Raw genomic sequence first — 25,969 nt, 5'->3', positions numbered from 1 at the left:
TTAAAAAAACTGAGATTTAGGGAGGTACACTCATGTATTCAAGACTGCACAGCTCACATCTGAAGGAGGATGCACATAGGGCCCTCGGATCATGGGCCTTCCCTAGGCCTCCAACAGACATGTGGTATTTGCTCTGGAAGTGACCTTAGATGTTATTGAGGTCAGAGATTTCCAGTGCAGCCCTCTGACTAAAGACCAGTGACCTAAGATGCTCCCTTCCCTTTTGACAGATGGGGAAATTCAGAGACTGAGAATCAGATTGGTAATGATTCTAAGTTCTTCCAACTTCCCCTTAAGGGCTTCCCATACTCTACTTTAGCGTATCCTTCCACCCTCACTTCTTATTTAGGAACCTCTGGGGCAAAGGTGTTTAGTTGGAACAATAGGTTCCCAAGAGGGGACAGACAAGTGCTAAATAAGATAATACACATAAAACTTTCAGTATGATGCTTAGCACATAGTCAGCTTGCAAAACACACTAGTGTCTTTGACAGAATCCATGTGACGAATTCTGTGCTCAGGGCTGAGGTTGGCAGGTGATTGGAGAAGGGAAATACAAGTCTTGGTGGGGAGGGGGCATCCTCTTTCTGGGCTTACTGTCTTGATAGACAGGCTTCAGGCTTTGCCTAAATCCATCAACCACAGTGAAAGTAAAGTGTGGTCAGAAGCCTAGTGAAAACCCACCATTAAAACTTCTGGGTGTAGGAAAACAATTGCTTGCCTTAAATAAGTGACTTACCATTGCTGTGTTGCTCTTTAATGATAGGTCTACTTTGAACATTCAAACACACAGGGCCTTTGTAAACTAGAACTCCCTCTCTCACACAACCCTCCCATATGTGTACTCTCCCTTTCATTTACAAGAATATAAACACCCATCTCTTACTCATTCACATAACGAATTTCAGCTCCCTGTGTCTCAGTTAAGGAGGAGTTCTCACAGAATTATGGGCATCTGTACCATCTTCCTGTTCCAAAGCCCCAGGGAGCTCTTGTAAGAGGGAATCCTTTATTGAAAGAAGATAAGAGGCAACAAGTACTTTTCATTAATGGACAAGTCCTAGCTTTTTCTTTCTCTGACAATAGAGTCATTTACTTGAGCAGCCACTTCTCTAAGACAATTCCAAAAGTTTTCCACACTAACTCTTTTGTACTTAAAACCATCACACGTTCCAGTTTTCTCCCTTCTCAAACTCAACACAGAGCCCTTTGCTTCTTGAAAGATTTTTCTAGGTATTGGGAGAGACTAGGCAAATCTGCTTCTTCTCCTCAGCTTTCTTCCTTGTCAGAGAAAGATATAGATTCTGCAGACAGATAAGGAGAGCTTTGCGATCTAGAACCAATGATGGGCTCTCTGGCCCTTCTCTAAACTGGATGGGAGCTTGCAGTGTGGTTTCCACCTGATCTATACTCAGCCTCCTACTCTAGTGCCTTGCCCAACACTTGGTCAAAGGTCAAATGAGCTGGGTGCTGGTGGCTCATGCCCATAATTTTAGCTTTTCAGGAAGCTAAGATCTGAGGATTGGAGTTTGAGGCCAGCTTAGGCAGAAAAGTCTGTGAGACTTTTATATCCAATTCGCCAGCAAAAAGCCAGAAGTGGAGCTGTGGCTCAAGTGGTAGATCATTAACTTTGAGCAGAAAAGCTAAAGGGCAGCACACATGTCCTGAGTTCAAACCCCAGTATTGGCACACACACACAGACACACACAGACACACACGCACACACATACATCACGATACAGACTTATGAATGACATATCATTTGATTTTTCTACTGTCCCTCAGTCTCTCTTGCAGGAAGCTAACCCACCTTTTATACTTGCAACCCTAGTGCCAGTGCTCTACATCCTCTCCAGGCACTGGAGTGCTGGAATATATTTACCAAAGGCTCATCTCTCCCTCCTCAAGTCCTGATTGGCGTACTTGCTGTACTTCTACTACTAGGATCTATTTCTAACACTCCCCTGAATGAGGAGATGCAGAATGGCAGGCCATTTAGAATCTCCATTCTAGGATGGGAAGGGGAAACAAAGGAGGAGGCTACAATGCTTGATAAGAAATCTACTCATTACCTTGCCCATGTAATTGTAACCCCTCTGTATGGTATTTTCACAATAAAAAAAAAGAATCTCCATTCTATTCACCCCTCCCCTCCTTCGCAGCTATTTTTTTTTTTTTTTTCTGGGAGAACCACCCTAGAGGCTGTTGGGGAGGGGAGAGAGGGTTGGAAGTTCTAGTGGCTTACAACCATAGACAATAAGCAAATAATTAGGAAGTGATGGGTTTTGGGTATTTATCGTCTTTGTTTTAAAATACAATTTATTTGATGGTAAGTTTATATGATTTAAATAATGGCTGTGTTTAACTGAAAATGTAACAGTCCATTCAACATACACAGCACACCCCTGGCCCCAAGGTTGACAGCTGGCCAGGCCAGCTCTGGGTTCCGGCAGGGCTCCCCGTGTTCCTTGGAAGCTGTTTCCAGATATGGGACATTTACGCGCGCGGGGGTGGGGGGGGCGGATTCTTGGTTTGGGGTCTTTTAGTGGAATTTGGGATGAAGAAATAACAGGGACTATACAACAGAAGGATGGGCAGGACCTGCAAGAGGAGCGGCAGGTAGTGTCTTCATTCCTGATACCTGCTGCCTCGAGACAGAGGCTGTCCACCCTGGTAGTGATTAATTGGATGTGCCCGGGCACTGGGGCAAAACGTAACGGAGTCTCCAGTTCTGGTTTCTCTGGCCAAGCCCACGCCTCCTCCTGCCTCAGCTGAACGCCACTCCCTCCTTGCCAAGTGGCTCTCGCTCTGGAGGCGGGACCGAGTTCTCCGGTGGCCCCCGAGGCTTGGGGCTGCGAGCTTTGGGAAGTTGGGAGGGGAGAGAGAGATCGGCGCTGACTGGGCAGCACAAAGAGGAGGGGTCCTTTAATAGGCTCGTCCGCAGCCAGCTTTGCAGCGCCGAGAGCGGCTGTGATTCGGAGAAGCCACCCCGGTGCCTCCCGCCAGTCCTTCCGCAGCCAATCTTGCAGTTCTTGCAGTTGACAGCGATTGTTCTGAAAGCTCCCCGGGCGCGCTCTCTTTGGAAAGGCACAGGTAGGAGGCACGGGCTGCCCAGTGCATGCTGGCTGCTTTGGGAGGAGTCTCCCTGTCCCGGTTGGCTTTCTGGTTATCCGGAGGGTGGTGAGGGGAGCTGCCGTCTGTCCCGGGGAGCACGGGTGTTCTGGCGTGTGGCTACAAGGAAACCGTGCCTGCCGCCGGGGAGCCAGGCCAAATCCCTTCCCAGAGTGTGGCCGTGCGCTGCCCGGCGCCATGCTTCTGTTGGGCGTCTTAGCGCTGGCTCTCATCGGGCGACCTGCTGGCAGCTCTGAACCAGAGTGGGAGGTGGTGGTTCCCATCCGACTGGACCCGGACATCAACGGCCGCCACTACTACCGCCGGGGTCCCGAGGACTCCGGAGATCAGGGGCTCATTTTCCAGATCACAGCGTTTCAGGAGGACTTTTACCTACACCTGACGCCGGATGCTCAGTTCCTAGCTCCCGCCTTCGCCACCGAGTATCTGGGGGTCCCCCCCCAGAGGCTCACCGGCAGCTCTCTGGATCTGCGGCGCTGTTTCTACTCGGGCGACGTGAACGCGGAGCCGGACTCGTTTGCAGCCGTGAGCCTGTGCGGGGGTCTCCACGGAGCCTTCGGCTATCGGGGCGCAGAGTATGTCATTAGCCCGCTGCCCAACGCCAGCGCGCAGGCGGCGCAGCGCAACCGCCAGGGCGCACACCTTCTCCGGCGCAGGAGCGCCCCTGGCGGCCCTTACGGAGACCCCACCTCTCGCTGCGGGGTGGCTTCAGGCTGGAACCCCTCTATCCTGCGAGCCCTGGATCCATACAAGCCGGGGAGGATGGGTTTGGGGGAGAGTCACAGCCGGCGCAGGGCCGGACGCGCCAAACGCTTCGTGTCAATCCCACGGTACGTGGAGACGTTGGTGGTGGCCGACGAGTCCATGGTCAAGTTCCACGGGGCGGACTTGGAACACTATCTGCTGACTCTGCTGGCCACGGCAGCTCGACTCTACCGCCATCCCAGCATCCTCAACCCCATCAACATCGTGGTGGTCAAGGTGCTGCTTCTGGGGGACCGTGACTCCGGGCCTAAGGTCACGGGCAACGCGGCCATGACTCTACGCAACTTCTGCGCCTGGCAAAAGAAGCTGAACAAAGTGAGCGACAAGCACCCCGAGTACTGGGACACCGCCATTCTCTTCACCAGGCAGGTGAGTTGATCTGCCACCCCTTTGGATCCAATTAGCCCCAATTCTCTTACGGGTCACTTCCCTTAGCTATCCAAAGTCCCTTTGTGTCCTACCATGCCCCCCAGATATGAATTCTGTTGATCTCTTCTGACTGCAACTTTGGAACTTCGAGCCCTCTGCTAGGCTCAGCACAGCTCCGGCTCACGTGCATCTGGGTGGTTGGAGGGGGAGCTTGTTTCTTCCGAAGGTGTTGGCCTGATGCAGCCAATCAGCGTCTCCTGGAGCAGGCGCTGAGGGGCTGGAACCCTGAAAGTTGCCGCCCCGGAGCCGCAGTTTGTCTTAATGGCCGATAGGAGGCGCTAAGAGGATGGTGTTGTAAAGGGTGGGAACCTCTGTCTCTCTTGTATGGAACATCTACATTTTGTCACCTCGGAGGACGGTTTATTTTGCAGGCTGTAGAAGTGGAAGGTGATCCAAGGTCAGTGCCTGCTACATTTCTAGCTGGTAACATATCCTCTCTCTGGCTTGGGCCTGGAAAACCTGTATTGGGGTGAAGGGAATCGTTGAAGTATTTTGGAGGTTGAAGCGAAAGGCATCCCTTCTTCATGGCTGCTAACTCTACTCTGTTGGACCTTCTCAACGAGGGTTCCACGCTGTTCCCGGCAGAACAGTTTAGCAAGGCATCTGTTTGGTGTTGGGACTGTTTCACTTGGAACTGAGCTGGGAAAATCTCTTCTGATTTGTTAGCAGATGGTGACCCATCTGCCCAGCTGTATGGTACAGAGCAGAACTGACAAGTTTGCTCATGTTCTGGACTCACTGAAGTTCTTATGACCCCACTAGAGTGCAGGGCTCCAGCGTCCGCCCTGCAGTGGAAACAGTGTGAACTTAGTCAAGAGCCTTTGAGGACTCCAGCTGCAGGGTGTGTGGAGATTAGAAAGATGGATCCAGACCAGGAAAAGCAGCTTTGCCCTTTGCAGGTCTTTACCTGATATTCTGTCTTCAAAGAAGCTATGAATCTGTGAACATTTAGACTCATAGGGGTTGACATGGTTGGAAATTGTAAAGTTTTCTGGATTCTTGAAATTTCTCAGATACAGGAGACCAGGAGAAAAAGGGCTAGCCAAGGGACCTTTTTTCTTTTTTCCCTTTCAATTTGGGGGCTGTGACTTTAATCTGTGCCATGCTCTTGTTTTGTCATTATCAACACCACAGTAATCTGGCAGTGACATAGAATCTTGGGTTACTTCTGGGGCTCTCAAATCTCCTGTTTCCAAATGGTCACTTGAAGTTGGTCTGGTGCCCACAGGCTGGAGCTGGAGTCTTCCACAATAACCCATTTGGCACAGAGAGTCCTTTTCTGGAGTTGGAACTTCCTTCTTTCCCAGCCTCTTCTCCTCCCACCACCTGGTTTCTCTAGGGAGGTCTTTGGCCTGAGTCTTTCTTCCTTGTGTTCATTCTTCCAACTGAGGTTTGTGGAGCGACTGCTGCCCAGTCCCTACAAGCACTGCGTGAATCATGGGGAAACTGAAGAGAGATGGCTTCAATCTCTGCACACAGACCAGCCTTGCAGTCAGATTGCTAGGGGGGGGGGAAGGAAGGGGGGGAAAGGATGGGGGGGAGGTGATGAGCAAAGGCCAAGAACAAGATCTCTTAATGGGCAAAGCAGCTGTTGGCTCATTTGCTACCCAGGATGCTCTCATGGAAGTCACTCTCGGCTCTAAAGTAACAGACCTGTCTCTGCTGCTTAGTGTTTAAGGATGACTTTTGGGACCAGCCCTAGGAAGAGGAGTCCTGCTGGGGACTATGGGCCCTACCATCAGAAGGATCCAGCCTTTTGAAGAAGAAGCAATCAAACAGCATGTCAGCTTCTGTCTGTCAGTGTTGTGCTAGCCTCCCAGGGAGCTATATTCTCCATGCATAATGGCTACAAGATGCATGACCACTTGAGTCAGGAGGAGTTGATATGCACGATGGGCCTTTTAGAAGCTGTTTGCCCTTTAGGCATCTACAGGGCAAAGCCAGAGGGCAGGAGGCTATGTAGGCAGGTCCATCATCAAGGTATGTGTGTTATGCTCTGGATAAACATCCCTCTTTGCCAGCACAGATTTTGGGCCTGTTGCATTCTTGGAGTCTTAGCAAACCTCTCATTCCTGAGCTCCCTGGGGGAAGGTACAGTACTGGAAGAGGACAAGAGCAAACAGCTGCTCTTTCTAGTCTAAGGCAGATGTGGTCTCCAGGAACTTTATCCAGAAGGGAGAATACATTGATCATACAGCAAGTGTTTTGACAATTGGAAGAGTTTATGTAAAGATTCAGAAGGAGTTCATGGACAAAGAGTACACTTCTGAGTTTGCATACCAGTCAGCCTCCAGGCTAACAGCAGGATGAGGTCAGCCTGGGACTGGAACAAGGATCTGCCGAGAGTCAGAGACAAAGTCTTGATCATTTATTTCTATAGGAAAACTGTTTCTCTGGCTTCTCCTGTACCCAGCAATAGATAGCAGGTATTGACCTGACAGGATCTCCTTTGCTGGGACTTCCTGTTTTCAGGTCTAATGCTTCTGTTGTTTGAGTAATCCTTTATGGCAGAATGGCTTTCATCCATTTATTTACACATTTTTGTTTTTGGGTCCGGTCATGGGGCCTGAACTCTGGGCCCGGGCGCTGTCCCTCAGCTCTTCAGCTCAAGGCTAGCGCTCCACCACTTGAGCCACAGCACCACTTCCAGCTTTTTTCTTTTTGCTTATGTGGTGCTGAGGAATCAAACCCAGGGCCTCATGCATGCAAGGCAAGCACTCTACCACTGAGCACCTTCCCAGCCCTTTACACATTTTTTTAAATGCTTATGAACACCTATTATTTCAAAGCACTATTGGGGTTGAGCTATTCATATTAATAAGACATGGCCCTAGGAATTTACAGTGTGGCAAGCACCAGCTAATCACAATGCAGTGTGCAGAGTGCCAGGGCAGAGGGAGGGGTCCTCTGGGGACCAGAGGATGCTTTCTAAGAGCTCCAGCTACAGAAAGGCCACTTCAGCCAGGGGAAGGAAGCTTGCTTTCTATGTAGTAGATGATCTTTACTCTTTCCACAATTGGTGTCACTGTGACATTGCTTCTCTTGCATGAAGAATTATAGGTCCCCTCCCCCCCCAATGGGCTAATTCTTTCATCTGTTTTCTCTCCCTCTCTCTCTCTCACTCTCTCATGCCATTAGTCCTGTTATTTTACCTCTTTCGGGATTATCCATCTAGGCAGGGCTTTTATTCCTCTTATTTTCTTCATTCATACTCTGACCTTTCCCCTCTCAAAATCTCAAGCTTAGTGATTGAGGAGTACTATGGTTTGTGGGGGATATTCTGTACTGTGCATGGCAGAATGGTCTCTAGAACCTCACATGACAAAGAGGGTCACAGCTTTCTGTATAGAAATGCAGCACATGGCAGTGGATTTAGTGTTTCAGTTAAAAACCATGAATAAGCTGCCCATAATCCTCACCACTCCTTCCTTCCTTCCATCTTCTCTCTCTTTTTTTTAAATTAAAAATATTTTTTAAACCATTGATTTAGTTAAGATGGCCAGTGCAAGACTGGATGTGGTAGCTCATGCCTGCAATCCTGCCTTCCATGGAGACAGAGGTAGGAAGATTGGAGTTCCATACCAGTCTGGGCAAAAAGTTACTAAGACCCTATTTCAAATAACATGCTAAGTGTGGTGTTGTATACCAATACCCACAGCTACACAGGAGGTAGCAGTAGGAGGATTGGAGTCTGAAGGTAGCCTTGGTAATGAGGGTAAAATCCTATCTGAGTAAGAACTGAAGCAAAAGGGATTGGAGGCTTGACTTGAGTGGATCACTTGCCTAGAAAGCCTGAGTTCAAACCCAAGTACTGTGAATAATAATAATAATAATAATAATAATAATAATAATAATAATAATAAGTGAAAAAGGTGGCCAGTGAGATTTTCAGTTTCCTTAGGTCTTACTTTCCACTTTCCTTTGACTTTCTCTGTGGTTATCTCTCTCTTGCTCCCTCCATCCCTTGACACTTTCTCCCATCTCATTTTGACACCTTGACTTGATCACATGACACAAGGAAAGAGTCAGTTGAACTGAGTTTGAGTCCTAGCACTTGAACTTCCAGCCCAAAGACTGGAAATGAGTTAGCTCCCTGATTTTCACTTTCCTTATTTATCATCCTTACACTGAGGTTCACAATGATGGTAATGTTTAACTTGTGAGGTTATTCAATAACATCAAGTTATTGAATCACCAGGAAGAGGTAGTAGAGAGTAGCAGCATTATTTTGTTGTCGTTACTTTAGAAGTTGCTTATCTCTTGTTGTCAAATCATTACTTACTGAATAATTAATTCTCCTTGCCAGGATAGCTTGAATTTGGGCTAGCTCTGGTTTAAAGTACTCTATCCCTTGCAGATAACGCTGGGGCTGTCTCCTACCTTTGCACAGCATACTTGACTGATAAACATTCCTGCTTTGTGTAAGAACTACAGGTGCTAACATTTGCTGCATCCTGATCTGTAAGCTCCTTTAGATCAGGGGTCTCTTTTTATCTTTGTAGCCCCTGCACAGCCTCATGTATCTTGTGGCTCAGCAAGTGAGCATGGAGGCAAGGTGCTGGGAAAACCTGGGGCTCAGATAGTTGGTTTCCTCCCTCCTGGGGATCATTAATCCAACTTTCAGGCTGTCAGGCCGCAGGGTTGGGAGAGGGGGCCAACGGCTCTTCTGGCATTGCTTCTTGGCGCTAAGCCATTAGGCTTCATCTGGGAGAAAGGTGAGGCCCCAGAAAGGAGGATGATAATCCACTCTGGAGTCAGCAGACAGGGTGCATGGCAGGGCCGGGGGGTCAGTGTGTCAATGCAGGTGTGGGGCAAGGAGCCAAGAGCTTGCTCCACCAGCTAGGCACCAGCAGGAACTGCTCTCAGTACTGAATCCTGCTACGCATTATCCCTAAAGGTTTTTCACTCAAGGATAGCACTCTACTTTCCTGCTTAGGCTGGCTTCTAACTGTGATCCTCAGATCTCAATCTGCTGAGTAGCTAGGGTTCTAGGTGTGAAGCACCAGTGCTTGGCAATCTTTCCCTCTGGAGACCCTTTAGCCTCTTTACTCTTGAGGAGGGTGTGTATCACAAGCTGTAGTGAGGCTTGGTTAGAGCTCAGTCCCTAAACTACAACTGTGTAGGTCTCAATCCTGACTGCTTCCTCTGTCTAATTCAGGACTCACTATGTGATCCTGGATGAGTTATTTCCCATCTCTAGGTCTGTTCTGTAAAATGGGGCCTAATACTGGCATCTATCCTAAAGCTGTGGTGAGGATTATATGGGCTAATCCAAGTAAACTCTTGCATCAGTGTTTGCAACACAGTAGTCACTTAATAAATGATAGCCATCATCACTGTACTCGGTAGGCAGCCTCTCTTATAGCAGTCACTTCTCACAAAGGTTTAACCTTCCTGAAAGCGTTGGCTTTTCTTCTTCCTCATTGAGGGACGTCTTGCCATTCTGCTTCCTGGAGTCTCTTGCATTTTGTACATCTGGAGGACTTTATGTGCCAGTGAAGTCGAATCTGCTAATAGAAGCAACTAATCCCCCCTGCCTCTTCCCTTGTCACCAAACAGCCTTAGCATGTTGCCCAGGCGCTTACTTGCTGGATTTTATTTTATTTTCTGGCAAAGCAAAACCCTCTCATCCTTGAGGATTGCAAACACATGGGTTTGTGTGATTTTTCCCCTGGCCAGGAACACGAAGTGGTACATGGCAGCGATTCAGATGGAAAACTGTTAATACTTGCATGGGGGTGCTTTACACCAGCAAATACAGAATCCCAACGGTGTGTAGTCAAATGGTGTAGAGTCAGAACCCCTTTCCTCGCTTATATCTGGGATCTCATGTGAATTCTTGCCCTGGTCCTGCCTCTTCTGAGACGCAGGATGGTAACTAGACCTCTAAGTGCTAGCAATGTGCAGGGATGGCCACAATTTTACTGTGAACTAATACTCCCTAGTGTTGGGTATATAATCTCAACTCATTGAACCTCAATTTCCTCATCTGCAAAATGAAGGGGAAGATTCTGAAGTTCTATAATGGCTCTGGACCCTGTGACATAGCTGTAAAGATGGTTCTGGCTCTGTGCCTTGGATTTCAGGAATTTGGTTACATGAGCATGCATTTCTTTTCTGCCCTTTAAAAAATGAATGTGCTCAATTCTTATGGGTCCCTTGTCCTCTGTGCTGCGGGAAAACATGGAGTATCCCAGCACATGCCTGGCAGATCTGCTGAGTGGGTATCTGGTGGGAATCCTGGCAGTCAAATTGGAGATTGCAAACACATAGGTTTGTGAGAAACATCAGTGAGGGTATGGCAAAGTGTTACTGTACATCCATCCATCTATCTATATCTATCTGTCTGTCCGTCCTATCTATCTATCTATCTATCTATCTATCTATCTATCTATCTATCTATCTATCTATCTATCTATCTATCTATCTATCTATCTATCTATCATCTATCATCTATCTATCTATCTATCTATCTTCAGTCATGGGGCTTGAACTCAGGCTTGTGTGCTGACCCTGAGCTCTTTCACTCAAGGCTAGTGCTCTGTCACTTTGAGCCACAGCTCCACTTCCTGTTTTTTAGTGGTGAATTGGAGATGAGTCTAAGGGACTTTCCTGCCTGGGCTGGCTTTAAACTTCGATCCTCAGATCTCAGCCTCCTGAGTAGCTAGGATTACAAGTGTGAACAACCAGTACCTGGCCCATATTTATTTAGCTTGCAACTCTAATCTACATTGCTTTATAGAAGGGGACAGTTAGAAAAGAAAAGTCTAGGAAGATTAGGTTCTTTGCCAAGATGATACTTAGATCTTTTGGGAAAGCAGCTGTAACCATAAGAGTAATGGCGAATTGCCAGAAGTAGTAAGACAGGTAGGGAACTGGGATGGGAAATGCCTGTACCTTCCAGGCAGAAAGAACCAGAACACTATCTAATTTTTGAATAGCTGGAGGTAAAGAGGTTAAGACAATTTTTAAGTGTTTTTGAGTTCATTCCAGAAGGGTGGAAATATTCAGTGTCATAAAGGAGGAACAATTGGGCCACTATAGAAGCATCTGTGGCTGGTGAAAGCACCAAGCAAGGCCCAGTGATTCTTTATTTGTATCCCTGGCTTGATGAAGAGGGATAGGCAGAGCCTCTGACCCCAACAGAGGCATCTTCCCATACCGAAGATGCCTGTCACTCCAGGGAGTTTCTCTGCTTCATCCTTAACCCGCAGGAAGTTTGCTGGCTTTCCTTGTTCTTCTTGTTTGATCCAGCAAAGCTGGAATTTCTTGATGGAAAGAGCAGGTTGCTCCTGGCCAGGAGGGGCTTGCAGCTGCATGTCTCTCCAGAGAGACTCTGTCTTCCCTGAGGAAGGCTGCCTTGGCTCTAAGGACCTCCTATTGCCACGGCAGCTGCAGAGATGCTGGAAGCAATGAACTCAGGGTAGCCTGGAAGCCATGGAATGTGCCTAGCCTACAGCAGCCAACCAAACACCTTTGCTGGTTGGGATCCTACACTCTAGAGTCTAGAGTTATAGGGCCCCATTGCCTAGCCTCCTATTACTATGCCTGTAGTGTGTCCATTGGCTATGACCAAGTCCCCAGGCATACAGACCCTGATGCATGCTCTCCTCTATTTACAAGCGAGCCCTGGCCATCCCATTCTCTAAACTGTTCACTGAATAGGTGAATAGAATTTGACAGCAGGGGCTGGGAAGGTGGCTCAGTGGTAGAGTGCTTGCCTTGCATGCATGAGGCCCTGGGTTCAATTCCTCAGCACCACATAAACAAAATATGCAGGAAGTGGTGCTGTGGCTCAAGTGGTAGAGCACTAGCCTTGAGCTGAAGAGCTGAGGGACAGCGCCCAGGCCCAGAGTTCAGACCCTATGATCGACCAAAAAAAAATAATAATTTGACAGGGTTTAGGGCTCTGGGGAAGAACTTTTGAGGAGAGTGTGATTTTGAACAGGGGAAGAGTTCTGTGAAGGGAAGGGAATGTGAGGATCCCTGGGCTTGCTGGAAGAGGAAGAAGGGCCCTGTGCAAATCCAGACAACTGAACAAAGGTGGGGCTCACAATGTTTGTCACGGCTCTGGCACCCTGGGTTCAAGTTGGTCACCCTCGTGGTTCTCGGGCCAGCAGAACTGTTAACTCATTAGGAAGTGTGACTATCACCTGACTGCTCAGATGGTAAACTTCGGAGTGCTTTGGGTTAAATTTTGCTGGTTTTCTGTACTATGCCCAGTCTTCCTCCCTGCCCCCTTGTCCCACTAACTGCTGCAGCTTCCTTCCAAGCCCAGGTCTCCATATGCATGTGTGCACCCAGCCACCACATCGACAGCCAGAAAGGGAAACAAGATGGAGAGCCGTGCTCTGTGTATATTCATGTTAACCCCTTGGCACCTACAGGAGAAGGATAAAGCTCTCTTTCCAAGAATTTCCTGGGCAATTGGCTATGACTGAGTTCCCAGTCATATAGATCCTGGTTACATGCTTCTGCTCTGTGACTTGAACCTCTGGGAGCTTTAGCTTCTTTGTAGAAGGTGATAATCGACCATTGTTTCAGAGGAATGTTGTGAAGATTAGATGGGGTTCTGCATGTCATATGCATGCATGGTATCAATGTTTAGCAAATCATGGCTGGGGGTAACTGGATCATAAGCCTCAGTTTCTACCAGTGACAAATACGGTTCATAAAATAGCTTCCTCTTGAAACCACTGTGAGGATGGAATGAGGTGATCCATGTCATTGTTTCTTGTGCCTTGTGGAATGTTCTCAGCATTGAAGGCAGAGACATAATGAAGTAAATGCTAGTGTCATTGATTCAATGCCTGTTTTCTCAAAGGGGACAGAATATACATGCTTGGCTTAGTTTTAACTCCTGAATTTCTAAGCACTGTAGTGCACAATAAGTTCTAGAGATATCCACTGCAGGAGCCCCATGGTTCCCTCAACATCCCCTGTAAATATTTCCTGATGGAAGCCCTAGGTCTTGCAGCAAGTTAAGTTTCCAGCTTAGATAATCATTTATTTTTCTTTCTTTTCCAGCAGCCCTTAAGTTCGTGGTCCTCTTCAGCTTCTGAAGCTAATTAAACTATAAAGATGGTGGCTTGTAACCACCTCACTCTGCTTCCTTCCAACCCAAGAAATCCGACACACTGGCATGGGTGGGCCCTTGGCTTAACTTAATTCGTGGCAGTCATTCCACAAAGATGGAGGCTACTCCAGGCTGACCATGGATGGGGATTGTGGTTGCCTTCCACCCCCACCTGCCTCAGGAATCTATGACCAGAATCTCGCCCTACTGTGGGAGCTGCCATTTCTCTCTTCTAGAAGGCCATCTCTATATAAAGCAGTGGGCCTTGGCGTTTAATTTTGTACCTCCTAATTTCCTACCACAGGACTTCCCTGGGTAGGGCTGGGCTCAATCTTCTCCATGAGCCACATAGTTTCCACCCTGGGCCACAGTGTGGGTCAGTTCCATGAATAGCTCCACAACCCTAAGCAAGAAAGGCTTGCCTGGAAGGTGCTTGACCCGGTAGTTGGGCCCGATTGGTACTGAAGTGGGATGAGTTGGAATGTCCCATAGGATGCTCTTTCTTCCCTTCTGGTCCCTTCTGCTACTAACGTTTGGCTGACCGTTTCTTCCTTACTTGGCAGGATCTGTGTGGGGCCACCACTTGTGATACTCTGGGCATGGCCGATGTGGGTACCATGTGTGATCCCAAGAGAAGTTGCTCTGTCATTGAGGATGATGGACTCCCATCAGCCTTCACCACTGCCCATGAGCTGGGTAAGCCTGAGGGGAGGGGAGAATCCCTTTGGTGTGGTGGTTCTGGGTTTGTGCTGAGTGCTCTGACGGTATGGGTGGCAGTGAAGAGACATTTGCCATTACTGTGTTATATTCTGAAATCTAAAGGATCTTTTTTAGAGCTAGACTGCTTGGGCAGTGGCTTTGTTGCATCTTTTTTCATTTGCCCCAGTCTAACTGCCCAGGGATAGGGTTTCTGTGCCTCTGTAGTCTATATCACATGAGAACTATGGGAAAAGTATGTTCAAGATAAGGAGACACATTTCTGTTCCCACTGAACTCAGAGCCTGAGGGAGGGGACAAACAAGACAAGCATGAGGTCTTGGTGATATTTGCAGAGCAATGCATCCATAGATACAAATGCACAGTCTGAAAACTGTCACAGAAGTTTCTAGCTTAGCCCATGCCTCCTTCAATCCCTTGTGCCTGTTCTGAGCAGCCCTTTCTGCCCATCCCTTGAGTCTTCTCATTTGACTCCACAGGTCATGTATTCAATATGCCCCATGACAATGTGAAAGTGTGTGAGGAGGTGTTTGGAAAGCTCCGAGCTAACCACATGATGTCCCCGACCCTCATCCAGATTGACCGAGCCAACCCCTGGTCAGCCTGCAGTGCTGCCATCATCACCGACTTTCTAGACAGTGGGCATGGTAAGTAAGCCAGGGTGGCAGAGAGGAGCAGGGCTGACCTGAAGGACAATTCATGGCTGTCCCTGGTGGCACTGCTCACTACCTACCTGAGGTGTAACAGTGCCAAGGAGCTAGGTTCTAATATGGGAACATTCCAGTGGCTTCTTGCTTCATTCTCTCTCTACCATTTAGATTCAGGCCAGCGAGGCCTGACTTTCCCATTTGTCGCAATAAGCATCCTTGGCTCTCTGCAGGTGACTGCCTTCTGGACCAGCCCAGCAAGCCCATCTCCTTACCTGAGGCCCTGCCGGGCAACAGCTACACCTTGAGCCAGCAATGTGAACTAGCCTTTGGTGTGGGCTCAAAACCCTGCCCATACATGCAGTACTGCACAAAGCTATGGTGCACTGGCAAGGCCAAAGGACAGATGGTGTGCCAGACTCGCCACTTCCCCTGGGCAGATGGTACCAGCTGTGGTGAGGGCAAGTTCTGTCTCAAAGGGGCCTGTGTGGAGAGACACAATCTTAACAAGTACCGGGTGAGTATGAGAGCATGTGTGTTGGGGGGGGCAGTAGGGGAGGAGATAGGGAATTGGAGGTGGGCCTCCATTGCTTGGTCTTTACTGGGAGGCTGCCTGGTACAGCGTGGCAGTGGCATACAGCTATGCCATGCACCCTTTCCTGTCTATATGTTTTTGGGAAAGTAGTCTGTGGGCCAGATCTCAACACACACGATGAATGGTGATGCTAGTCTTGGGGCTTGAACTCAAAGTTTGGGAGTTGTCCCTGGGCTTTTTTTTTTTTTGCTCAAGGCTAGTGTTCTATCACTTGAGTCAAACCTCCATTACTGGTTTTGTGGCTTCATTAGAGATGAGATCTCACAGACTTTCCTGCCTGGGCTGGTTTTGAACTGTGATCCTCAGAACTCAGCCTCCTTAGTAGCCAGGATTACAGGGATGAGCTACTGTTGCCTGGTCTTCTGTGCTTCTGAGCTTACTTTTACCAGACTATCCCAAATACAGCAGCAGTAAGATCCTTTGAAAATAGAGATTAGACTGTGCCCGGCTTGGAACCCTTCCCAGACCTGGCGTGAGCCATCTTGGTCTCTGTGCTCTTGGCTCTTACTCACACTGATCCAGTGGTACAGGAACCCTTCCCATGCATCCCTCCTCAGGCACGTCAGGCTCTCCCTCTAATTGGAATGCTCTTTCCTTCACATCTGCATGGCTCATGCTCATCCTTCCTTCAGGCTATTTTGTGTGTGTGTGGCCTCCTTGACCCCTCAAATACAGAGCAGCTTCCGCAGTACCCACATCCCAACCACTTCCAACCCCACCTGACCTCTCTGTGCTCTGGCTTGTTACTATTTGTCTTTTCTCACTAAATGCAGTGGATATGGGGGCAAAGACTTGCTATCCATAATGTCAGGCCTAGGAAGAACTCAGTAAATATTTGGTGAATGAATAGTATGTGGCCGGGGCACAAATGAATGTTTTTGTATGAATGGTGGGGAAGAAATGATGCTAGGTAAAAAAATCAAACAGCTTTGTCTCCAAAGCTGCTACAACAAAAGTAAATACTGAAAAAAGTTGGAGATAATAAGATGAGCTCGTTTTCATTAATTCTTTGCTGACTTTGGAGAGAGTAATTTCCATGGTATAATAGGGACAAAATCCACTTTGCAGGGCTCTGAGGGGGTGAAGTTGTGGAAAGAACAGAAGCAAAAGAAGGGGAGAGGGTGAAGTGAGCCACTAGTTTGGGAGAAAATAGAGCTAAGAGATGGTGTTGTTTTTAAACAGAATAAAAGAAACAGGTTGACACAATGAAAGAACTATTTGACAGGAATACAGATTGAATAATATGCAGAATATTTATGCAAGTTACAGTCATTCTATTTCATGCAATTCTATTTCGTGTAATTCTAGTTCCTGTTTCAGTCCACATTGGGCTAGTTCCTGTATGGCTTGTACAACTGGGCCATTTCCTCTATTGTCCAGCTGACATGTGTTCAGGAGGTGAATGACAATTTTAAAAACACATACTGAAGGTTATAAATTTAAAACATAATTATATTATAATTAAATTATATAGATAATCAAATTATTAAAATATTAAGTTATAATTATATTAAATTATATAGGGATGATATATTTCTCCCTTTTCTTCCCTCTTAAACAAACATGCACTACATAATTTACATTAAAGCCAATTGGAGATAGTTTTAGGGATTTCTTCCTTCTTTCCTTCCTTTTCTTGCTTTCTCTCTCTCTGTCTCTCTTTCTTTTTTTTTTTTTTCGTGCTGATCCTAAGGCTTGAACTCAGGGCCTGGGTGCTATCCTTGAACTTTTCAGCTCAAAGCTAATGCTCTACCACATGAACCACATCTCCACTTACAGCTGTTTTTGTTGGTTAATTGGAGATAAGAGTGTCATGGGCTTGCCTGCCTGGGCTGACTTTGAACCATGATTTGCAGCTCTCAGCTTCCTGAGTAGCTAGGATTACAGGCATGAGCCTGTTTTAGGGCTTCTTAATAGTGTCTTATCTGTATGTCCTCTTAATACAAATGTTAACACTGCTAACAATGACACTTTCTCACATATATTCTTTGAAATCTTCTAAGTGTTGTGAAAAGTTTGAATTATAGAACATTTACAGATACAAATATTCAAATACCTATAGAAATGCTGTTTACTGGCAACACTGTTGGTGGGTCTGCCAAAGGTTTAGACGCTTGTCCATGTATTAACTACAGATAAGGGGAAATTTCCAACTCCTGTATAAAGGCAGGTTGGAGCTAGGAATTTTTAAATAAGTCACCTCATTTAAGTCTCTAACTGACTTCAGACCTTGCTCCATTTATGCAGGCAAAGCATGTGAAACCTAAGGAGGTATGGCCATCAGTTTAAGCCTACTATTGATAAATTGATTGATTGATTGATTGCCAGTACTGGGGCTTTGCTCTCACTTGGATTCTCCACTCAAAGCTGGTGCTTTACCATTTGAGCCATACCTTCACCTCTGGCTGTTTTGCTGGCTAATTGGAGCTAAGAGTCTCACTGGGTCCTTTGCCCAGGTTGGTTTGGAACCATGATCCTTAGATTTCAGCCTCAGGGGTAGCTAGGATTCTTGACATTAGTCATCAGTACCAGCTTCAAGCTTACTTGTATAGTGAGGGCAGAGACAATTGAGCAGCATATTTGCCTCACTCTGAAGCCCAAAGAGATCTCCATCTTCTGAATGATCTCATTTATAACTGGGAGCTGTTTGTTTGCTATACTAATCTGTTGAAGGGCTATGTGGGCTCTGTGCACCCAGACTATTTGCTTATGTTTTGTTCATGATGCAACATGGATTTCATTCCAGTGGAGTGGGATGGAACCTTGGAGGCAGTACCAGCAACTTCTGCCTGCTAAAGGGCTAGATGTGGCACTTAGCGCTGCAGCAATGTGACTTGTTCTTCCTTACAGATGGATGGTTCATGGGCCAAGTGGGAGCCCTATGGTTCTTGTTCTCGTACCTGTGGTGGAGGTGTTCAGCTGGCTAGGAGACAGTGCAGCAACCCCACCCCTGCCAATGGGGGCAAATACTGTGAAGGAGTGAGAGTCAAGTACCGGTCTTGCAACCTGGAGCCCTGTCCTAACTCAGGTGAGATGGGGAAGGCAACAAGTGGCCTAGGCCCTGAGAAGGTGAGCCTGGAGGTCACTGCCTTCTAGGTACCCTCCTGGGGGTATTTGTGGTCAAAATGAGGTTGCAGTCAAGATTTCCAGGCCAGAAGAAAGGGGAGATATTGAGCTCCCCTGGAATTCATTCCTCTGGCCACTCACCTTTGAAAATAAGGGTGTTTGCTGGGGGCTTAAAGTGGACTGTTACATAGACTCAGTGCTTGAAGTGTTGAAGTTGTAGTAGTTAAGTACTCCTCTCTTCTAAGCAGGAATCCAAGACTTAGTGGGAAAAATTTTTACCTTTTTTCTATTTTCCTATCTAAAACTTAGTATTTCTTCCAATTAGAAAGTTGTACTTTTTTCTGTCTTTTTCTTGTTTTGTGTGTGTGTGTGTGTGTGTGTGTGTGTGTGTGTGTGTGTGTGTGTGTGTGTGTGTGTGCATGCACTCGTGTACACACCAGTAATGAAATTTGAACTCAGATCCTTGGTGTTGTCCTTTAATTTGCTCAAGGCTGGTGCTCTACCATTCTAGATTTTTGGTGATTAACTGGGATAAGAGTCTCATGGACTGTCACATCATGATCCTCAAATCTCAGCCTCCTGAGTAACCAGGGTTACTGGCCCTGACAGCATTTTTTTTTCTTTTTATTAACCATTCCATCAAAAATGTGAAATCAAGGTTAGATAACCCAAGAAAGTGGCACATTGCTCATGGAGTGCCTGTGTCTTTTGGTACTGGGCTGATTGAGGGGGAGATGAGCTGAATCACCCTGCTGAGGGGTGGGGAGTAGGAGGGCTGTTTGGAGTCACAAGGGGGCTGGCCACTCTTGGAAGGTATACTGTATTTCATACTTGGCTCTTCCGCTTAGCTTCCTTTGTGTGCTTTCTCCCTTCCCAGCCTCTGGCAAGAGCTTCCGGGAGGAGCAATGTGAGGCTTTCAATGGCTATAATCACAGCACCAACCGCCTCACCCTGGCTGTGGCATGGGTACCCAAGTATTCAGGTGTATCTCCCCGGGACAAGTGTAAGCTCATCTGTCGAGCCAATGGCACTGGCTATTTCTACGTGCTAGCACCCAAGGTGAGTGGATTGGGCATAGGAGATCAGAACTAGGACCAGCCTTCAGGGGAGCATCAAGCTGATGCATCCTTCCTCTTCCTCTTCTCTTCCTCCTGGGTCTTCTGCAGGTGGTGGATGGTACGTTGTGCACTCCTGACTCCACCTCAGTGTGCGTCCAAGGCAAATGCATCAAAGCTGGCTGTGATGGAAACCTAGGCTCCAAGAAGAAGTTTGACAAATGTGGGGTGTGTGGTGGAGACAATAAAAGCTGCAAGAGGGTGACAGGTCTCTTTACCAAGCCCATGTGAGTTTTGGGCCCTGGAGGGTAAAACCTGGGAGAAAAGGGGGAGATGGGGTAGTGGAATTTCCCCCAGGGACTGAAAGCTTGGGTTAGATTGGGGTAAATATCAGGTCCTGGCCATACCCTTGCTGTAGAGATACTGTTAGTCTATGCCCCCTTCCATCCATCCCTCCATCCCTTCCTCTAGCCCTCTTTCCATCCATCCATCCATCCATCCATCCATCTATCCATCCATCCATCCATCCATCCATCCATCCATCCGTCTGTCCATCCATCCATTTCGCAAAAATGAATGCTTGAAAAGGACATGCTTCAGTGGGAGATGACATTCAGACACATGTCTATTGCTCTAGAGTAGGACTGACAAGCATTTAAATCTTAGTTCCTCATTTTCTTTCTGACCTTGGGGGAAGTGATGTATTCCCCAGGCTTCTAGCAATTCTCATTTGTAAAGTGGATGTAATACTAATATGCTTCATGGGTGCTCTTCTGAGGAGTAAAGAAACTAATCCCCAAAAGGGCTAATGTAATACCTGGTGCCTAACCAATGCTCAGGACATGATCATGATGAGGAGGCAGTGGGTGACAGCTGCCATCCTGTCCTTGGCCTGAGGGATTAGATTGAGGTGAGAATGGCAATAAACTGAGGAAGGGACAGAGTGAGTAGCTGGGCCTCAGGAGCTTCCACTTCTTAGAAAGTAGGCTCCAGGGCCAGCTGGGGAGTTGCCCCAGGGTCTCTTCTAGTCCCAACTCCAGTGTCTGTGGCTTCTCTGCTGGAGCTTCAGAGCCATATTCTGGAAGAAGCAGAGCACTGGAGGTCTGTTGGGAGCATATTGGGTCGGCCTGGCAACCCAAGTATTGATGATGGGAAAACCAGATGGCTGTCCTAAAGTTTGAGGACACGAGCCCCACTCCTAGTCCTTAGCTGGGTGAATCTTGGCCTCTTTTCTGGAAGCTTGAGCACTCCAGGTGCCATTTTTTTTTTTTTTTTTTTTTTTTTACAGAGACCTGTTGCATGTGACTGCATGAAGAGTTGGAGGCTTTTATCTAGACATACCTTAGATGAAGTGGTCAAGTGCCCTTTCACAGACTGTGGGAGCTGGAGGGAGCTTTAGAATAGATCTAGTTTACCTACCTCAATATGCAGACTGTGGGAACTGCAGGGAGCTTTAGAACAGATCTAGCTTACCTACCTCAGTGTGCAGATGAGGACACCAGAGCCCTGAAAACCTGCGCTTACTTACTTAAAGGTGTCTGAGTCACAACTGATCATCATCCCCAATTCCAAGGTTAATTCTTTCACTGAGTCAAGCTGCCAACCTTGGATTTGGGCACTGTATTCTTATTTCCTTCCCTCACCTCTCACCCTCCTCATATCTATTGAATCCTGTCTGTGCCAAGCACTGAGCTCCATGATTTATATGCTGTGGCTTCTTTAATCCTTGCAGTTCAGTGAGGTATGTGTGATTATGAGCTCCGTTTTATGGATTAAGGAAACAGAGGCTTAGGGAAGCAGAGACTCCATCCAAGACCAACAGCAAAGCAAGGGGTGTGGATCTGTGATTCCAAAACTTGTGCTATTACTCACATCCCAGAATTCACCAACAGGTATACTTACTGAAGAGAAAAGATCATGAATGCATCTAAAGACCAGGCATTGAATTTTAGATGATCTAGTAATTAACTAGCCCATGTACTAGCTTTCAGACTGGTACTTTCATTGTGTTTTGGATGGCGATTAAGTAACCCGGTTAGTCTTTTCTTTGTGTGTGTATGTGTGTGTGCCAATACTGGGGCTTGAAGTGAGGGACTGTGCACTGTCTCTCAGGTTTTTTTTTTTTAATTCAAGGATGGCTGGTGCTTTACCTCTTGAGCCACAGCTCCACTTCTGGCTTTTTGGTGATTAATTAGAGATAAGAACGTTACGGACTTTACTGCTTAGGCTGGCTTTGCTAATCCTCAGGTGATCCTCAGATCTCAGCTTCTTGAGTAGCTAGCATTACAGGTGTGAGCCACTGGTGTCTAGCAGTGTGGTTAGTCTGGGCACTGTGCAGGTATCTTGGTGTCTGCGGCCCTAAGGTTTGCAAACAAAGGAATCCATCATGTTTTTGAAGGGAAAGAGAGGTCTGTGGTACAGGAAAGTGTCTGATGCAGTTGTTCCTCTCTTCTCCTCCAGGCATGGCTACAATTTCGTGGTGTCCATCCCTGCAGGAGCCTCGAGCATAGATATTCGCCAGCGGGGCTACAAGGGACTTATTGGGGATGACAATTACCTGGCCCTGAAGAACAGCCAAGGCAAGTACCTGCTCAATGGGCACTTTGTGGTGTCGGCGGTGGAACGGGACCTGGTGGTGAAGGGCAGCCTGCTTCGGTACAGTGGCACGGGCACAGCAGTGGAGAGCCTCCAGGCTTCGCGGCCCATCCTGGAGCCGCTGACGGTGGAGGTCCTCTCTGTAGGCAAGATGACACCACCCCGTGTGCGCTACTCCTTCTATCTGCCCAAAGAGCCCCGGGAGGACAAGTCCTCCCACCCCAAGGACCCTCGGGGACCCTCCGTGCTGCACAACAGTGTCCTCAGCCTCTCCAATCAAGTGGAGCAGTCAGACGAAAGGGCCCACACTCGCTGGGTGGCAGGCAGCTGGGGGCCTTGCTCAGCAAGCTGTGGCAATGGCCTGCAGAAACGATCAGTGGACTGTCGGGGTTCCCCAGGACAGCTCGGGGCCTCTGCCTGTGATACAGCCCATCGGCCAGTGGAGACACGAGCCTGCGGGGAACCCTGCCCAACCTGGGAGCTTGGGACCTGGTCACCCTGCTCCAAGAGCTGTGGTCGGGGATTTAAGAGGCGTCCGCTCAAGTGTGTGGGCCATGGAGGCCGGTTAATGGCCAGGGACCAGTGCAATCTACGCCGCAAGCCCCAGGAACTGGACTTCTGCATCTTACGGCCCTGCTGAGTGGGATGTCCTTTTCTTCCCCTCATTCTCTGGCCGGCTGATGTGCTGGTGTTCTGGCCAGCTGGAGCAGAGGACTATAGGCATGGGCCTGTGCCATGATGCACTCACCTCCAGGACAAGGGCCATGGATTGGGGAGAGAGGTTCCCTTCTCCCTGGACTGGGCAGGGGGAAGATAATAAGTGCACAGTCTACCTCATGCCCTGCTCCTTTGGGGGACCCAGTTGCAGGGAGAGGCTACAAGGTGCGGGGCTGGGCAAAAGGGGCTGAGGGAGGTCCACTTTCCCAGAGACCTGGAGGTTGAATGCCCCACCCACCCCCAGGCAGAACTTCAGGGACCTCAACTCATAAGGAGGCTACAGGCTGCTGGAAGAGCCATGGCCCAGTAGCTTGCCACCCTGAGGTGGCTCCAGGGGGCTGGCTGTGAGATGCCTCTGAACAAGGCAGGGATTTCACGGTGCTCTCAGTCCTCCTTCCTTTTCTGACAGACATGGGCTGAATAGTAAAATCTGCCCTGGGAGTTGACAGTAGCCAAGAGGAGAGTGAGAGTGGGTGTGACTGGACTTGGGTCTCTCCACTTGTGAAGAGATAGGAGTCGATCAGGAGTCCTAAGGTTCCTCATCCTCCACCGTAGCCCGTCTTGAAAGAACAGCTCTTCTCTTCTCCCCTGAAGGCCAGGGCATCAGCCTAGCAGAGGGCCACCAAAGTGTCCTCTGAGGCCTTGAAGGCACATGATGAAAATCTACAGAGTCCTTCTTCATTAGGAAGGGGCTGGCCAATGCAAACAGATGTTGTCTCTTAGAAGATGCAGGGAATGTGAGGAGAGATCTAGAAGGTTCTTCTGACATTGCATTTGGGGTGGGAGCTGAGCTCTTGGGGTTGGATTTGGGAATACAAACTGAGGAATACACCCTCCTGAGAAGGATGTAAGGTTGATGCTGAAGATAGACACTGCATTACTCTAGAGAACCCCCATCATGGCCATAGTCCTGGATTATGCAGGCCTGGAGGCAGGAGGTGCTGAATAAACCATGTGCCTGTCAATTAATCTTCACCCCGATAGCTCCTGCTGTCTGTCTGCCATGGGCACATCATATTGCATCTCCAGGCCTTTGCCCATCCAGCTAATAAATGTGCTTCACTCTTTGCTACCTCAGATTATGCTCTCTGGAAACCTACCTTGTCTCTCTCCAGGGTCAGAAGTGATCTGGTGCTTCTACTACACCCAGCCATAGAGAAGTACATGCTCTCTGCAGCCTTGCCACCTTCTGCAGCTCCAGATAGGAAGAACAGAGTCTCTCTCTCTCCAGGTTTTTTGGCTGCAGATTTCAAGAGCACCTAAAACTAGGGACCTGATTGCAGCCATCACTAGTGAACTGCCAGAAAAACACCTGTCTTGTAGGTATTGGCAAGGGAGCAGAAGCCCTGGTGTTTCTTACAGTGCCAAGTGAGGAGATATGTTGGAGTTAGAGATCCTTTAGCCAGGCAGGGTATTTCTTATAAGGTGCAGATGCCCAGGTGATATTCCACTTCAAAGTCTAGGTGATGAGTTCAGGATCTCAGTGGAGAATGTCATTAAGATAAGATATGCATGTGTTTTCCATGAGAAAGAGGTTTAATCTTTCTATTTGTTTTCCCCTAATAGTCAAAATCCACAACCTGGCCAGTCAAACCCTTGGAATGGTGTTCCAACCCTGCTCTCATCCCAGGCCAATGGCCTTAGACAAGACTCCTGCAGGGGGTAGAGGGCATTCAGCTCTCTGAGACAGGGCTGTAGTCACCCTGGAAGGACGGAGGGAGGAGGAACCCACCCTCCTTCTGTGAGCATGGAGAAGCTATAGAGACAAAAGGCCAGGGAGCCTTGCCAGACAGGGACAGCAACACTCCAGTGCTTGGAGCCTTCTCTTCTAGTTGAGGAGAGTGTAGTGTAGGGGCTGTATGGAAGGGCATGGAAAAGGATGGGTGGGAAGGGAGTGATGGGAGGAGTCACTCAGGTGACTGGCTCCTAGCAGAGCAGTGTTTGCAATCAGTTGCTTTACAAATCTTTTCAAGGAGGGATAACCACTCTTGCTCCTGACATGGGCCATGTTTCCATGGTTTATTCTGTCACAATGGTTGTTTTTGTTTTTGGTTATACATTTCTTTTCTTTTTAAAAAAGCAATATGATGAAAACCACTTGGCAAGTTTCTCTTGTCTTTGAACAGTTCCTCAGTCCACAGAACTGACTGAGCAGAGAAGAGATTCAAGACACAGGATTCTGGTGGTGGAATAAAAATCAAGGTGGTATGGAAGAAGAGAACCATTTTGTGGGGGCTCCAGGGACTTCAGTGGGGGTGCAGACATTATGACTTAGTATTCCCCAGCCTTTTTTCCTATCGTGTGCACTGACTGGAGGAGTGTGGCTCATCACTCTTACGGATCTCATCATGTTGGAGAAGGGGCTGAGAGGAGCTGGGGACAGTTTGAGGGGCCTAAGCACACCCAGCCTGGAAACACTAAATACTACCATTGATAGAGCCCCCCCCCCCCTCATGTGCTTGGTTCTTTTGCATTCCATGGGAGGCCCTGGGTTCTGGCTGGGCGTGTATACTGTGTATACATGGGAGGTGGCTGCTGAGGTGACAACAGCTACTCCTAATAAAGTTGAGAGTATTTAAGATGCATGTCCTGCCTCTGTCATTGCATATCTTCCATGCACACAGTCTCCATAGTTACAGGGCACTTGCTTTGTGCCAGCCACGGTGATAAGAACTATGGAGATACTAATTACAAGGGCAACACAACCTTGTTCTACATAGCTCCCAAGGTGAGAGGAAGTCGGAGTCTTGAGAAGCTGTGACATGACCGGGAAGAAGCCAACCAATGCTGAGAAAGGAAACATTGGCCCTGGTGCTTGTGGGCTGCATTTAGAGTGACCAGGGAAGGTCCCTCAGACAACGGGCAGCTTACCCGAGACGCCACAATGAGACAGTAGCCCTGTGAAAAGTGGGGAGGGGTTTTTCAACACAGGAGCAGGAGGCCTAGGTAGGGAGTTAGAGGGGAACTCTGGGATTGTACTTGGTAAGGAAGGTAAGGCACAAAGGCAGGTCAGAGAGCCCTGTAGGGATTCCAACCAGTCATCTTAAATAGAAACCCTCAAGTTTCTTAAGAGAACATTTCATCCTGTTTGGAGAATTCTTACCTCTTTCTGAAGTAGGGATGCTAAATCTAACCAGCATTTCTCAGCCACATGGTGGATGATAGGTTATTGGAT

General features: G+C 48.0%; 1 protein-coding gene across 1 annotated transcript; it reads left to right on the top strand.

Annotated features, from left to right (window-relative positions):
* The first annotated feature begins 2,843 nt into the window (after positions 1-2,843).
* Positions 2,844-25,969, top strand: Adamts15 (ADAM metallopeptidase with thrombospondin type 1 motif 15). The gene is made up of 8 exons (XM_070038354.1): positions 2,844-4,266; positions 13,966-14,098; positions 14,599-14,766; positions 15,000-15,283; positions 18,212-18,389; positions 19,305-19,486; positions 19,594-19,769; positions 21,943-25,969. Exons 1-8 carry the CDS (start codon positions 3,310-3,312, stop codon positions 22,715-22,717), a joined length of 2,853 nt encoding a protein of 950 aa, XP_069894455.1. The 5' UTR covers positions 2,844-3,309; the 3' UTR covers positions 22,718-25,969.

This window comes from Dipodomys merriami, unplaced genomic scaffold (genome assembly GCF_024711535.1).
Source record: "Dipodomys merriami isolate MVZ:Mamm:240054 unplaced genomic scaffold, mDipMer1.0.p SCAF_29, whole genome shotgun sequence".
In the NCBI taxonomy this organism is placed as follows: Eukaryota; Metazoa; Chordata; class Mammalia; order Rodentia; family Heteromyidae; genus Dipodomys; species Dipodomys merriami.
Note: the sequence above shows the minus strand (reverse complement) of the source record. Positions and strands in the feature narration are given on the sequence as shown.